Source organism: Halichoeres trimaculatus, unplaced genomic scaffold (genome assembly GCF_033239565.1).
Source record: "Halichoeres trimaculatus isolate MK-OKI-2021-1 unplaced genomic scaffold, fHalTri1.1 fHalTri1_scaffold_11, whole genome shotgun sequence".
Classification (NCBI taxonomy): Eukaryota; Metazoa; Chordata; class Actinopteri; order Labriformes; family Labridae; genus Halichoeres; species Halichoeres trimaculatus.
In genome coordinates this window covers 8,508,499-8,523,957 of record NW_027437189.1, presented here as the reverse complement: position 1 = coordinate 8,523,957, position 15,459 = coordinate 8,508,499, and the positions used below count along the sequence as shown (strand labels likewise).

The following is a 15,459-nucleotide window of genomic DNA, read 5'->3' as shown; positions in this document are numbered from 1 at the left end:
CATAATGTAAGAAAGTAGAAGTTGTACAATAAATAAATAAATAAACAAAAAATGTGGGTACAAGTAAATTTTGCTCAGTAAATTAGAAATATTTATCACATCCAACCAGCCTACAAATACTTCAAGGTCACTAAACAATTCATTAAACGCTTTGTATCTGCATGGGAGCTATTTGATTAATCGACAAATAGTTAGGATTGACGATTGAGGAATACTTTTGCCTGAAATGTCCATTTCTAGTTTGGGTCATGTCAACAAACACTGTTAAAACAAGCAGGCTTTCTGAGCTCAAAGCAGACCCCAAACAATCTTTACCCAACAGACTGAATCTACATTTAGACAGACATCATTTAAGTTGAAGAGGTTAGATAGTTTAAGACTAATAGTCAAGCCCCCTCACAGATCCTCCAGACAGTTTTCCAACAAAGAGGCCGAGCAGACCAGGACTTCCTGTCAGTAATACACTTATTTTTAACCAAAACCCCCACAAATCCCTGTTTTAATATTACCAAACCATCCCTTAAAGGTCAGTCAGTGGTTTCACAACCCTTGGTAGGAAACAGAACAGGTTGCTTATTAGTAATCATCCTATCTTAAGATATTTTTGAGAATATTGGTTTTTAATATCTGACTTATCTTTACGTCACACTTCACTCTCTTTGATCTCATGTTTCAAGATATTTTCTTATCTTATTTTCATGTTTTTGCATCTTGTCATTCCTTTGATGCTCTTAATGTGATTTATTTTGTTTTTAACTCATAGAAAGAATTGCTCGATTCATGAATGGTGCTTTATTAACACACTTGCCTTATGATCACATGATTCACAGGAAGCGTTTTCTGTGAAGACAAGCACTTTGATCATTTGACGACATTTTGCTGCACCGGCACATCTGAAAGCACAACTTGTATTTGTCATAGATCCTTTGGTTATTGTGGTATTGGTGTGAAGGTAGAGGATGGGCGCTCCTGTGATGAACTTTTGGTTCGTGTCAGTTTTGGCGTCCCCAGTAGACAAAGCAGTTCTACTAATCTCTGCTGGTGTTGTCCTGTACATGTGTAGGGGTGCTATCTGTCGAAAAAAGAAACCTTCATCGCCCTTTCTTCACACAATTGAATGAATCACTGGAAATCACAGGAAATTCAAAAAGAAAAAATCAGATTTGGTTTTCTGGGTCATGAAGAAGCATCAATACCAGCTTTGATAACTTCATGATCAGATGTAAACTCCACACAGAAGCGTAAAACACACGTGACTGTAGCTTCTTTGGTTTCCTATCAACACGTCATAAGTGTTTTGAACTCATATATAAATATGTTGTTTTCATTGACTGCAGACTGTCAGGGCCTGATGTCTGCTTTACGTCTGTTGTGACATTCACCCGTGAGCAGTTCCTCTTCCTGTTCCTAACCCCCTCGGCTGCTGCTGTGGAGGACAAACCGTCAGACATCACTGTGACATACAGGCCCTTCACTGTTATAGGCTAAGTTCATGCATATAGGTCACGGCGGATAGATGCTTCGAGGTTTGAACTGGTGCTTCCCCTCATGTGCGCTTCTAAGACCCGCATCCTTCCTCTTGACAGAGGTGATGACGCTGACTACGACATAAAGTCCACATGTAAACAAAGCTTGTCAAACCGCAGCTGTCCTCACCGTGTTTTTTAAGGTTTATTGTTTATGTTTTCTTCACAGCAACCATGGAAAAGAGACGAGTGTTGCAGCATCTGATGTGTGATAGACTTCATTATGCAACACTGAATCTATTTCCAAAACACACACACGTTAGCGAGTGATCACTTTTGTTTGCTTATTAATAACCATCGTTTTGAGATTGAGGTGAAAGGTAAGATGCTGTCAACGTGAGGACTGCCACATCGCTGAGGGAGAGTGGGTGGAGGATGTTTTTTCTGCTGCTGCCATCATAAGCTTGCCTTACTTCCTATTGAGTAATCACTACCTATCATAACAGCCCACATATGAGTACTACGATGCTGTCTGGTATCTGTGATTTAGTGAGCGTACAGTCACTGTACATTGTACTGTAGTCCTTTGCAGCAGCTTGTCAGAGTGTTTACCTCCGCCAAGGAGGTGATGTTTTTCAGAGAGTTTGTCTGTGAACAACATAACTCAAAAAGTAACAAACGGATCTTGATTAAATTTTCAGGAAATGATTAAAACTGGATAAGGAAGAAGTGATTAAGTTTTGGAGGTGATCCGGATCACCGTCTGGATGCAGGATTCTTTTAAAGTATTCTTTATCATTGGGAGATAGGGCTGTTTTCACCATATGTGTATATAACTCCATGATAAATGGTTGGATTGCTTTGCAAAACAATACAAGACAAGGTCACCTTAATTTCTGATAGATGTAAAAGTACGATCCAGATCCTGGCAATATTCTAGAAACTAAGATCCAGAATATGGAATATGTTCAACACTGTCCTGTAACAAATTATGGTATAAACCTGCAACTAACACCAAATTGTAGCAGACAGTCTGCTGAAAGGGAGTATAACATTAAAGGAAGACTAAAGTGTTGGTAACAATCACAATATGCTTGGAGAAAGTCTGCGCTCTTTGAGTGCTTTTCTAGTTTTTTGCTAGTTCCAGTTTTTTACTCTCCTTGAGGCCATTTCTCATGCAGTCACATGATGAGAGAAAAAAGCCCTCACAAAGCCTAATTTATTCATCATTTGTCCATATTACATCCATCAAGTTATAAGATCAACAAGTCAGAGTGGTACATTATCATTTCTGGATAATTCATGAGTATCAAAACTTTTAATCGTGTTTCATGAATCATATTTGAACTAATGAAACATTCTCATTCCTCTCTTGTTTTTAATGATTGAACCTTGTTTTACCCTTGCAGTCTTCAGCACTGTCATCACTTTGTTTATCATGTTTACAGACCGTCTTGTGCTGTTGATTGAGTAAAAGGAGGCTGACTCACTCACTGTAAATCAAATCTACCTACAGGTATAAATACTTATGTCAGTGTATTCATTCACTTTGAATTAGGTTTAAGGACGTGTTTCAACATCACACACTCATCTGTCCTCCTGCACATAAGTCTAAATAAATACCATGTAATTAGTTTCTAAGCAGTTTTGATTGCCCATTTTTTGGTTTCCATTCCCTTTTTCCACATTTTCATTTCTGTAATATTCACCTTTCTAAGGCTTCGTTGTCAAAATAGAACAGGATGTTGGCAACATTAACAAAGTGTGTCAGAGTGTCCAGTAATCTAGGAAAGTTTTCAGAACAGAGTTTGAGGAATAGAGCAGTGAGCTGAACTTTCAGTCCGGATAGAAACTTTAAATGTTACATTGTTTTTCATTTTCATAAACAGTGTGTGATAAAGACAGTGTGTGATAAAGACAGTGTGTGATAAAGACAGTGTTAAAAAGAGAAGAGATTTGACAACTTTTATTGTTTTTTTTCCTGTGAGGTGACCCAGATGTGACTACACATCCATTAGTTTTGGAAAAATGTTTCCAGTTTATGATTTGATAAGTCTGAGAAGTGAAAAGCAAACTTTGTGGAGATAAACTGTTTTAAGTTATTTCAGTTTGTATTTACTCTCTGAATCAATATTCAACACTACAGTACTATTGCATTCACCCCTGGTCAGAAACAATATGATATTCTTATTCTATCAGATGTAGTCACTTTTTATTGACACATCATTTAATCAGTCTGTAAAATTTTGTGTTGTTATAAATTTTTGTTTCCAAGAGACAATCCTTTTTTTTTCAATCTATACTGAAATATAATGACATGTACCAAATATAGCAACCTAAATATTGATCCACTTATATAGTAATAATAAGTTGTGAGGTTCCTAGGTTGCTAGGGCGCCTAGCATCCTTTTGCAGCAGCTCTCTCTTCTCTGTCCGTTTCTTGTAATTTTTCGTCTCTTTTTCGTTATCTTTGTATTTGGAGTGGATCATTACTTTGTATGGCTCATTTGTTGGTCATGAACACCAAACTTTTTGTGGCTTCAGTGATATTTTTACTACTGTTTCTCTTGTGTTTGTCTGGAGATCCTACATGTAACCATGGCTGCATTGTTTACATGTGTACTCAGCTGTTTGCAGCCTGTAGCATGTCAATGCTAACTGGTGTAAGGCCTGATGTCTTCCCCCAAGGTGAGGAGAAGGAGGTGAGGACGACGTGCTGGTTCTCAGGTGTGAGCTAAGAAGTGACGACATGGATCTGTCCTTCCATCCATCGTTATTGGGAACGTAAGATCTATCTCCAATGAGATGGACAAGCTAACCATACTAACCCAGCAACAGAGGGAATACCAGAAGGCAGAGCAGCATCATGCTATTCACAGACATGGCTAATGGAGCTAACACTGGACATGAACGCCACATTGGAAGAACTTCACCTGCTGTGAGCAGACAGGATCCAGGAGACAGAGACTGAACAGACTGCTGAAGAAGCTCAGTCCTGGACCCTGTGGAGGTGGAGGCTGGCTGAACTGGAGGATGATGGACAAGCTGTCATCATCTATTTTCTTATGGACCTTTTTGCACTTTCTATACACTTTCTTACTTTTGTTTTCTTCATTGCTGCTGTGACTTTAATTTTGTTGTACTTGTTACAATGACAATAAAGTTCTATTCTATTCTAATAATACATTCTATTTGAAAGAGCTTGTCTTGACACTAAAAGTCAATTTACAGTCAATTAAAACGCAATTAAAAAACAATAGTATTTATAACATAACACAATAAAGTTGGTGTTTCTTCATAAACTTGATCTTAATTTGTGCTCAAATGCTGGATATTGTGTAGAAATAGTACAAACTTGCATTGTTGTATTCTTACTTTCAAATAAGCAACATATTTGTGTCTTCTGTTCAGCTTTATTCTAGGAACATGGATGTAAAACTGTTGAAAAAAAAGTTTAGCTTGATCATCTTCTAGAAGCAGGAGGCACTTTTTTGAATTTTTTTGCAAAAATAAAAATATTGAAATATATTCTTGGGGTCATCCTAGGTGACCCCCCTATAGCATACTTATTCACTGTACTGAAACTCAAATGAAAATCTCTTTTTTTAAGGCACTCCTTAAATGAGAGGACCAGAAATAGCTAGATTTAAAAAAGCAAAAAGTGAATGATAGGCTTCATGTCTAATGACACAGCCTTTTTTCTCACAATCCTTTGCATCAGGAATCAACAAAACTTTCACACACCTCAAGTGTATCGAAATGAACTCCTCATGTAAGACTACTTCTCTTACACACATTTTGCAAACTAGCCTGTTCTTTCACAAGACATGGGCCGTGATGTTTGCTGCGTAGTGACCGCAAGTCACTTCTGCACGTCAGTTTTGTGTTTTCACAGTCATCTACAGCTTGAAATTGCAGAAGTTAAAGAAATGTCGAAATCTGGGTGCACCTCAAGACAGATCATGTTCTGGTCCATTTACCGTATCTGAGGCAGCCTGGCTTCCCGTCACAACCCCATGGTCCGGATATCCGCTGTCCCTTTCACTTAGAGGAGGAACTGTAAATGAACAATCAAAAATCACAGAGTTAAATTCATCATACTGACAAATCTCAATTTTATATCTGTTTAACTGAAGCTAAAGGGAAGACACACAGTAAGCTATTTTGGACAGTTTTCTTCAAGCTTTCTAAGACCCAAGATTTCTAATCATCAGTCTGGAACTGACAAGTTTAACTTAAGTGAAAAAAAAAACTTAATATTCCTGAGGGTTTTGTCAAAAAATGGGTAATCTTTGAGATGCGAAAGGTTAACCTCTTAACCTAAAAGATTTACAATATAACAAACCTGGAAGGTTATCTATGTCTTTTTGCTTTAACACTTGAACACAAACTTTCAAGTATCTTAGCGTCCTGAATTACTCAGAAACGATTCTTAAAAATATTCCAAATGATGAAAGCGCTTTGAAAAAGAGAGCACAGATTCTGAAAAACGAAAGGAGGAGAAACAATCTCACCGAGCACCTCTTTAAATCTGTTTCACAAAATGACTGGTTGCACAATGATGTGCTATCACTTGACGATAGATTAGCTATAATAAAACAAAAACAACATTTATTTGCATTTATATGACGGTAATTTAAGACATTAAGAGAAAAACACATAATGACGTACAATTAGAAAACAATACAGGATCGAGCATTGAACCTTGAGGGACTCCTGCAGAGTTCATTATCTTTATAAACAATAACGAAGAAACTATGAGATGGATTATCAGTTTAAAATAAGTCTGCTCATCATTTTTCTAGACACTGTCAAAAAACACCATCATTATGAAATAAACTATTACTTTTTCTTCCTAACATGTTTGTTTTTATAGAGCAGCCAGATCCTGTTGTCCTGTCTAACTAACATGCTTTGTTCCCTTGTGCTCGATGAAAAACAGAGAAGTGAGCCCCCCTGATGTCACTGGTTCCTTTATCATGGTGAATATGGGAAATTTATTTTATGTTAGCCAATGCCCACAGACGCAGCTCTCCTGATAGTATTGAATCTGCCTAAATCTGTGGCTAACGATGAGGGAGGTCTGAGTTATCTCACTTTTGGTTTGAGGGTCTTAAATTTACACAGTATTATTATTGTTAACAATATGTGCTATTATATCATTTTTGGTTTACTGTGAAACTTTTGACTTAAACTTAAAGAAACATTCAGACAGCTCAGATGAGGAGCCAAAAGTAGTGTGCACTTTGTATCAAGCTGAACAAATATTACTATTAAATAAACATTTAATTTTGACCATGATTAATGACCAGGTTTTTTGTTTATGTAATTGCCCTAATAAATTCACAGTATAAAATATACCCAATTATGAAAACTAGGATTTTTATTTATTTGTTAATTTGCTTTTTTAAAGAACAGAATTGCATGCCTTACTTTTTTGATTTTTAAAATAGTTGAAGGAAACAGATTAAAAGTGTGCAAAATTTATAAAAAAGACAAAAAAACAGAGATATAGCCACAATTAGAAAAATTTCACTAGTCGGAAGCTTTGAAAGTTGTATTTGATTACTTTCCCCTTAATTATCTGACTCTACTTTGAGCTACTACCGAGACTGAGGACAGTTGGTCATCAAGAAAAAAACAAATCACAAAAACTGTCAGAGAACTATTTTAGGGCCTTTAACTCTACAGATCACTAGTGCAAGTGTCATGCCATTACATTCAAGAAATGTTTCAACATTTTTAGTTTGTACTTAACTGTTTTAAAAGAATAGAAATCAATACATGGTTAAATATCCTGCTAAATATTTTTTTTCAAATACAGCTAATTGGTGTAAAAAAAATAATCGCTTAGGAACCCTACAACGAAATTTTTCCATTAAATGCAATTTGTACTTCAGTGAAATTAAAGTATGATGGAAATACTGGGCCTTAAGGTTTTATGAAATTACTGAGATCTCTAAAGATGTGATTAATATTTTGTGACTTTTTGCAAAAACTGTATGACTTTGACTGATTAGACTCCAATGAACTTTCAATGAACTTTGGGTCGACAGAAATCTGAAGAAATGATAAGAAAGGATGGGAAGCATAAATCCACAAACAGTCCAGATAAACACACTGATGGTTTGACTTTCGAAAACATGATAAGAGCCAGCTTTAACTGATTAAGATGTGAAAAAGGAAGCACTTTAAAATGAATTTGCACTTAAACTGTCAGGCAGTGGTCCTGAAATCAACAGTAGCTTAATTTTAATTCCACATTTTTGTCATTTAAAAGTGAAAAATCAATGGAAGTCCTGCACATTGTTTAATTGGCTAAAGGACATATGATGTATTGGCAATGTTTCTGGTCTGATTAAGGTCTAGGACCAAAACGTTGACAGTAAATGGGTTTTGATTTCTTTGGCAAGTTGGAGACTGGCAGGAGTTTTGTAATTTTTTGATCCTCTTGTTATTTTCCCACACCTGCTCCATTAAAATGTGCCAAGCCCTTTCTTCACCTGTGTTATTAAAAAGTAATGCTGTATGTGTTTTAAATGTGAAATACTTTTTCTTACCGATCTTAAACTCTCATGTTTGTCAAATTTAAGATATATGCAGTTATGTAACAAAGGAAGGCATCCAGACATTTTACAGGCATGGAAGTGACTTAATTATCAAAACAGTTGCAGATAAAGGTTCAGTTGATCAACGCATCAATTAACTCTGTGTTGCAGTGTGTGTCACATGTTGCTTAATGAGCTTATGAGCAGAGATGTAACAAACCCTTAATCTTTCTGTTTTGTACTAAGTTCATGATGCAATTTCATATCAACATCCTTGTGGTATGTGGCACTATCAGGGAGAAAAACAAAAAAAGGGTCCAAGTTCAGAAAAAAAAAGGATCTTTGGAAAAGGATTTTTGATTGATCGACTCGGAAAACACAGTGTGAACAAAGATCAGTGAGGAGTGTTTTAGGGAACGAAAAACACTTCGGCAGAGAACTCTAACATGATTAATCAGTCGAGCAAACCTTCTTCCATTTCTCAACCAAGAGTACAGACAGGACATTTAAATGACAGGTGTGTGTGTGTGTGTGAGAGAGAGAGAGAGTGTGTTTGTATTGCGTTATCAGAGGAGTTTTTTAGGAGGACAGTTGGCCTGTGGAGGGGCTGTGATGCAATGAGGACTTTACGGACAGACACTGCCCATTGACGGTAAAATGTGGAGAGGGGGCTGGGCTAAACTTTGAAGAAAAGAGGTCATCCTGTGTGGGAATTTCCCTCTCTCCTGTCAGCAAGTAAGCCAGGAACAGGGAAAGACTGCGCAGGGGGGCTCCGATCGGAAACAAGGGGTCATCGAAGAAAAAAATACAGTGAATGTTTGAGTGATTCTTTGCCAAAGTTGACGGCAAGAGAAAGCTCTGTGCCTGAAAACCTGAAAATGTCTCTTTGGAGAGTCTGGTGTTAAATTACTCCCACATTGTTGGAGCCTTTACTCTTTTTCTGCAGCTGTGTTAAGAAAAAAAAATACAACTTCTAAGGAAATCATTTAAAAAACGATCATGTGTACTCTGTTTTACTTCAAACGCTTTATCCAGTAAAGCCTAAAGCCAGGCCACATCTCCTCACAGCTATTGTCTTCTACAAGATGGATAACAATGTCTTATTTAGATGTGGGTGTAGCATTCTTCAAGTGATGATGTGTTGGAAAGAGGGGACGTTGCACAACATTTTCAAAGCTTAACTGTTCCATCATTGAGTGTGTTGAAATATCCAGTATTTTTTAAATGTCATCCCCCACTGCACAGACACTTTGTATTCCTAATCTTGAGGATATAACTCGACTTCTCAGGCCTGAAAGGTTAAATTTGTCACCTGCTGAGAGGCTGGGAGGTATGTTTTGAAGCTCCGCGCCCTGAATTGTCCTGGATTACCAACACAAATCCCACCATGCCACTGTTTTTATCCTCTCTGTCTGGGGTTTTGCTTTGCTTGTGACAGATAGGTTTCATTTTGTGCACACACTAAAATGCAGTCTGAGGGCTTGGTAAATTCCACTGCAAACCAATTGTCGACTTATCTGTCATGTCTGTTGTAACCCTTTGTGTCACTCCCAGTTGTTTACTTCGACATTTTTTCCACTTGAGGGTTAAACCAGGTTTGTTGAGGACTATCTCTTGTTAGTCAGTCAGGTCTTCTTGGCTGTAGACCTGAGGTGGCGCGAGGAGGTTAGTTGCTTATTAATTTTCATGCAACCTTGAACCCCTCTGTGGGCCAGTGGACCCAGCAGACTATTGACAGAGCCGTGTGCTAAAGATAAAGCTAACATTTCTGTGCCGTGTGCTGTGTGACTTGGTCTTTTTTTCCCTTTTTGCTGCTCTCAGCAGTATCGTTTCAGTATAAATTTGGCTGAGTGTATTTTAGGATTTGCGGACTTTGGCACCAGTAAATGAGTAAACAATGAATCCAAATAGCATTAAAAATTAACACAACTTTTGTAGATAGTCCGTTTTCTTTTATTCTGGTCAAATGGTTTTGAAAAATAACCCCATCTTTTCTGTATTCTGTAGCAACAGAAACCTCATTTCACACATCCACCCTTTTTTTGGTATACTTTCCAAACAAAGGAGGTTTCTCTCACCTACAACAACTAAAGCAGCTTCTTCTGCTTTACAAAATCCTCACATGATCATTTATTGTGTTTTTATTGATGTCTTTGGGTTAACTGTGATGGTGAAATAAAAATACGTCATGGGAGGCGATGGATTTCTACAGTCTGTCGACGTCTGAATCAAAATTCACTGATCAGATGAAGACTGCAAATTGTCCTCGCTGCTGAACCAATCCTCTGCAAAATGTTGTATTTGACACATAATGTAACACACACAATGACTTTCATGTGTGAAAAATTCAAGGCAAGAATAACACACCCCTGTCTGTCTGTCTGAGCCTTCCCCTGCTTTGAAGAGCAGAAATGAAGAAATTACAGATGAAATTCTTTAGACAAAGTATAAATCTGTTTAATTCAATAAAATATCAAGTACAATTAAAGCATTTCCCTTTTTAATATTAAATAATTAGACTTATTTCATTCATTGCCAATACTATTACAAAGAGTTGCATCATTTCACTGCAGCACAACTCTTCCCTTGACAACCCCTGCTCCAGATACACAAAAATGTAGAAATTCACTCGCATGTATGTAAAACCTGCACTGAAATACTGCATACACAAAAAAATTACATCTGAGAATAAAAGCTGAGGTGACATGTGAAGAATCGTGAATGATTGCGCAATCCATGCACCCACTCCTTCAGTCCCCCACTGAAAGTGTCCTTGTAAACTGGTGGTCTTCACCTGCGAAGCGTACCGTTGCTCAGTGGATCACCTCTGGCTGTAAAGTCCATCAATGATTAGACAAGCTGGCCCGGAGATCCGCGTGGAGCCTCTCTCTCTGCGGGGGGTCTCCTAACATTGTCCGGTGGCAGAGAGCAGGTTGCGCAGGGTGGCGAGCTCTCTGGACAGCTGCTCCACGCGCTTTTGTAAACGATCGTTCTCTGCAGCCAGTTCCAGTACTTTATGTTGAGTCTCCAAGTTGCGCATTTTGGCTTTGTCCCTGCTCTTCCTCACAGCGAGGTTGTTCCTCTCCCTCCTCATCCTGTACTCTTCACTGTCCTTGTCCGGGCGTTTCTTCGCCTTCCCGCTGGACATTTTGCTGCCACTGTGCGAGGGTGACCTGCTTTTACCTGACGGGGCAGGTGTGCCGGGCGGGCTGGAGCAGGTCGAGGACGCAGTGGAGATGTTCCCCAGACTTCCGCTGGTGGACTGATAATGAAGGTAAGACCTCATGTCAAACCCCGACGACCCGTTCTCCATCTTTCCGTCTTCTTGGCTGTCGTCTCTCTCAGCAGCAGAGGCAGCAGCAACAGCTCTGTATCGGCTGAGTTCAGGGCTGAGCACACTATCAACACAGGTCTTCTCCAGCTCAGTGTAACCCAGTGCGTAGGGCTCCCTGGGGTCCCTCAAGTTGTCGCACTGACTCGTCTCCAGCTCGTTCAGCAGGGAGTAGTTCTTGTAGTTCTGCAAAGCTGCAACCCGCTTGATCTTGTTCTCTGCCAGGAATTCAGAGAAAACGTCCCCCTGCTGCTGCTGCTGCTGCGGACAGTGCAAAGCGGAGTCCAGGTAAACACTGAAGTCTATCGCTCTCTCACGCTCCTCAATGCCCAGCTCCGTCATCGAGTCCCCGAGCCTCCAGTATGATCCTCCGCTGATGGGACTGATAATGCTGTCTCTATTGTGGATAGCAAAGCTGCCCTCGTCGTAGAAGCCGGCCACTGCCATGGATCTTAACACCCGCCGGATTGCAGGAGCATGGAGGGCTGCGATGAGACGCCCCGAGTTTGTCTTTGTTTTCTTTAAGTTGACTCACTTGTGAAATGTTTCTGAAGTGTCGAGACGTTTGACTTTAAATCCCCTGTGTCACCGTCTGTGACTGACAGATACAGAGAAACTACTGAGAGGAGGCAGGCAGCATGGATAGGGAGGAATTGACAGATCTTCCTGTCTCGAGGGGTTATATTACGCGCGGGGGGCGGGGCTCAGGTGAGTGACGCGGAAAGAGGGGAACCAACTGGACAACCTGTGCTACTTCTTTAAAGACTTTACCCGCATTAAAGCGCTTGACTCGGAACATCAGAGAAAATATCTGTTTTATGTGTTTCCGCTCTGACTGTGTTACAGCAGTGAGTGGAACAGAAGGAGGAAATACAACCTGAGAAGACACTTATCATAAAAGACTAATTTGAAAACAGAAAGAAAAAGTAGAAAAAATCAAACTCATACAGAAACATTAACCTCAGCCAAATGAAACTGCCACAATAAAATGTGGTGAGTACTTATAACCAGATTCCAGTCACAGAAGTACGCCCATTTACGCCCTCTGCAGTCACTATTTCTCCACTACAGTTATGGAAAAATCCAGCTCATGCTTTGATACTCTGATATCTAAAACAGCAGCTTGGATCTTTCTTAATTTTTTTTTTGGTTGATACTCTTAGACTAATTCAAATCACTTAATTAAGAGTGTGTGTGAAGCACCAATCCCAATATTGCACATAGACGCCACAAAGTGTGTATAATTAAAAAAAAAATAAGGAGGAAGAAAAAAAAAATCACTACCCACAGAGTCTGAAGAGCCTACGTGCAGACAGGTTGTTCATCACAGTTCTCTCTGCTCTTGTGCAACTCTCTTCAGTTTGTCAATCAAGGTTGTTTGTTTGGGTTTTATGTGAGGTTTTACTGCCACCTTGTGTTGAGTTTCAGGAGCTGCATGAGCAACATTACAGCAGAAAAGGGTTTTGTGTGTCTTTCTATAAACATTTAAACTGGTTTGCAGCCAAAAGCACTTGATTTTTATTTGTGAGTGTATTCAAAACATCTCTTTCCTTTACCAGAAATGTACCAAGTTTTTCCACCACAAAACAGTAAATGTACTCCCAGCATAAGCATGTGCCGCTTTTTTCCATTTTTTAAAAAAAATTCTTTATTCTGATTAGCTGCTATCTGACTTGAGCATTAAGATTTTAAATTCATGTACTTTGTTGTCTTCAAGTTTTAAATGCAGACTACGTATTAGCTTTTCACAAAAGTGACTTCCCTTGAGAAAAACACAATCCTGAAAAAGCACAATTTCCAGCAGATTCATAACAGACTTCACATCTGAAAACAGCAGAGTCCTGATGCTCTAGGGCACACTGATAATCTCATACTACTACCTTATAATAAACCATGTTACTTAAAGGCACAAGTATGTCTAAGAACTCAAACCAAAATAAAATCGAGCAGTCAGTGTATTTTCTCATCTATGAGTAACCTTATTGACAGCCTCCAAAGAGATTTCAGTCAGACAACTCACCTTTGAATGGTTTATTTAGCAGCAAATATATTTTATGTTTGGCGTCCAGGCTCCGGCCTCATCACCCCTCACAATAAATTTACATGGTGACATTGAGGAGTGATGAGCAAGACACACAGAACATAATCCCCCCCGGAGCCTGCAGGTGGTTGCTGGGGTGGTGGTGGGGGCAAAGAAACATGCAGCATTACAAACTCAGGGCAGCCAAGGCATTGATAGGCAGAGAGGGATGAGAGACTCTCAGTTTAAATAGACCGCCCAATTGAGAGAGTGTGATTGCAAGATGGTTATGACGTGTGAGACACGTGGTATGTGCATAGCAGTGCTGCTCGAGTTGACTGCCTGAACTAGCTCGCGGGCTCGCCCCATTTGTGGCACCAGAACATTTTTTTTTATTATTTTAACAAAAACTTTCATTCTAATTCTGAGGTATTTATTAGCTTGATTCAGAAAAACAAGAATGCTTTTTTTCTGGATGACTGCAATGTTCTGATTCAGATATCCTTTATTGATCCCTGTGGGGAAATTACATTTCAGCTCCATCCTGTCCGTCCAAGAGACATAAAAACAATATGACATCTAACATGGGGAGGACCAGCACAGAAGAACAGTGGTGCAGCCAACGTGCACACCGAAACACACCTATTTCATTAGATGTTGAGAAAGAACACAAGAGGGAGGAGAATGCATTACTGAGATCACTGTTTAACTACTTTAGTAGTTTTAATCAGAAAGCCTTGTTAAGCATGTGCATATGAGACCAGACCAGAGATCAATACTTGTGCTTTGTATACAGGAGGGAATAAAATGGCCAAAAGTAAATAGTTCCTCACAGAAGCTTTGAAGGAAATTGTATTGACCCAAGTTAAACATTCTACCACGGCAAACAGTGTTGTATGAACTATTTAGACAGTGCAGGATCACACAATGTATTAGATGTTGTTACACAAACATTTGCCAGTGTGGTGTCTGCTAGCTGGATGAAATGCGAATAGTAGCTTTGCTCAAGTGGTTTAACTAAGAGCAATTTTTGGGTATACTTTTCTTATGAGTGCTAACTCTTAAGTTTTTTACATCTACCGAACTCCATTCCAGAAGGATATAACACCTATGTCAACCAAAGTTTTTCACTTGGTAGAACAGAATCATGTTTAATCAACAAGTTTTGCATATGAAAGCAAAGCTATGAGTAATAAACGCAAATAGAGGGGGCAAGATGGGCAGCGACATCATCAGAATTATCATGTAAGCAGCTCCCGTTGTGTTTAATTAAGTTACGCCCATGACACATTAAAAAGACCAAGCAATTAACACTAGTGACCCAGAACCACACCCCTCTATGCTTGGTATCCCTCCTCATCACACCCACAAATGAACAAGGAAGAGGAAAAACGGAGGGAGGGCAGAACAAGGGAAGGCAGAGCCATGGTTAGAAGCCTGTTTGGGCCAGAGCTCAGCGCTGACTGATTCATTTTCATAAGGGAAAAAAAGGAAGGGAAGGGAAAGGAAAGGAAAGGGGAGGGGAGGGAAAGGGGCAGAACCAACCCTGTTGGATCATTCCTATAGAAAACAGGAAGAAAATGTAATAGTTTACCTTTTTTTAAATAAATTTTTACCTTTGCTTTGCTCTTCATCCACATCCAGTAAGTAAACTGCCAGACACCTCCTTTGCTGCTTGTTGCAAACTGTCCTAAATCATGGTGAACATAAAGAAACATATAAATAAACATACTCTTTTACTTTGCTATTTTTGAGAGTTGTGTTATTTTGTAAATCACCATTTCTAACCATGAACAACGCTGTTCATGCAAATCACACATAGGGGCCACTCTGCCTGTTTTTTATGTCGTGCTTTTGGCAAATGTTCAAATTATAAAGAAGTTGAATGACACTTGTTCGAGTTTCTTTTGCATATATTAGTTTGTGATTTGCCTAATAGTAGCTCAAGTTAATATGGCTGGACAGAAGCAACTTAGCAACAAGTGGTGTTGAGGGATTTATGGTTAATTATATCCTACTCTCTTCTTTTCAAATCCTCTATCAAGTTACTAAAACTCAGGTGTAACATGTCAGTGAAAAAATAGAGACATGGTG

The 15,459-nt window shown here is 39.0% G+C and overlaps 1 protein-coding gene and 1 long non-coding RNA gene across 2 annotated transcripts; both read right to left on the bottom strand.

Moving 5' to 3' along the window:
* Positions 1 to 867: 867 nt before the first annotated feature.
* On the bottom strand, positions 868 to 15,034 carry LOC141798861 (uncharacterized). Its single transcript, XR_012599203.1, has 3 exons — positions 14,982 to 15,034; positions 5,447 to 5,523; positions 868 to 1,072 (listed from the first exon to the last, which is right to left on the bottom strand). It is a non-coding gene; the product is annotated as an uncharacterized LOC141798861 (long non-coding RNA).
* Positions 9,964 to 12,063, bottom strand: cebpb (CCAAT enhancer binding protein beta). The gene has a single exon (XM_074680666.1). The coding sequence runs from the start codon at positions 11,790 to 11,792 to the stop codon at positions 10,920 to 10,922; it is 873 nt and encodes a 290-aa protein (XP_074536767.1). The 5' UTR covers positions 11,793 to 12,063; the 3' UTR covers positions 9,964 to 10,919.
* Positions 15,035 to 15,459: the final 425 nt, after the last annotated feature.

Coding starts and splice junctions, on each gene's coding strand:
- cebpb (XM_074680666.1), bottom strand. CDS start 11,792: ATGGCAGTGGCCGGCTTCTACGACGAGGGCAGCTTTGCTATCCACAAT.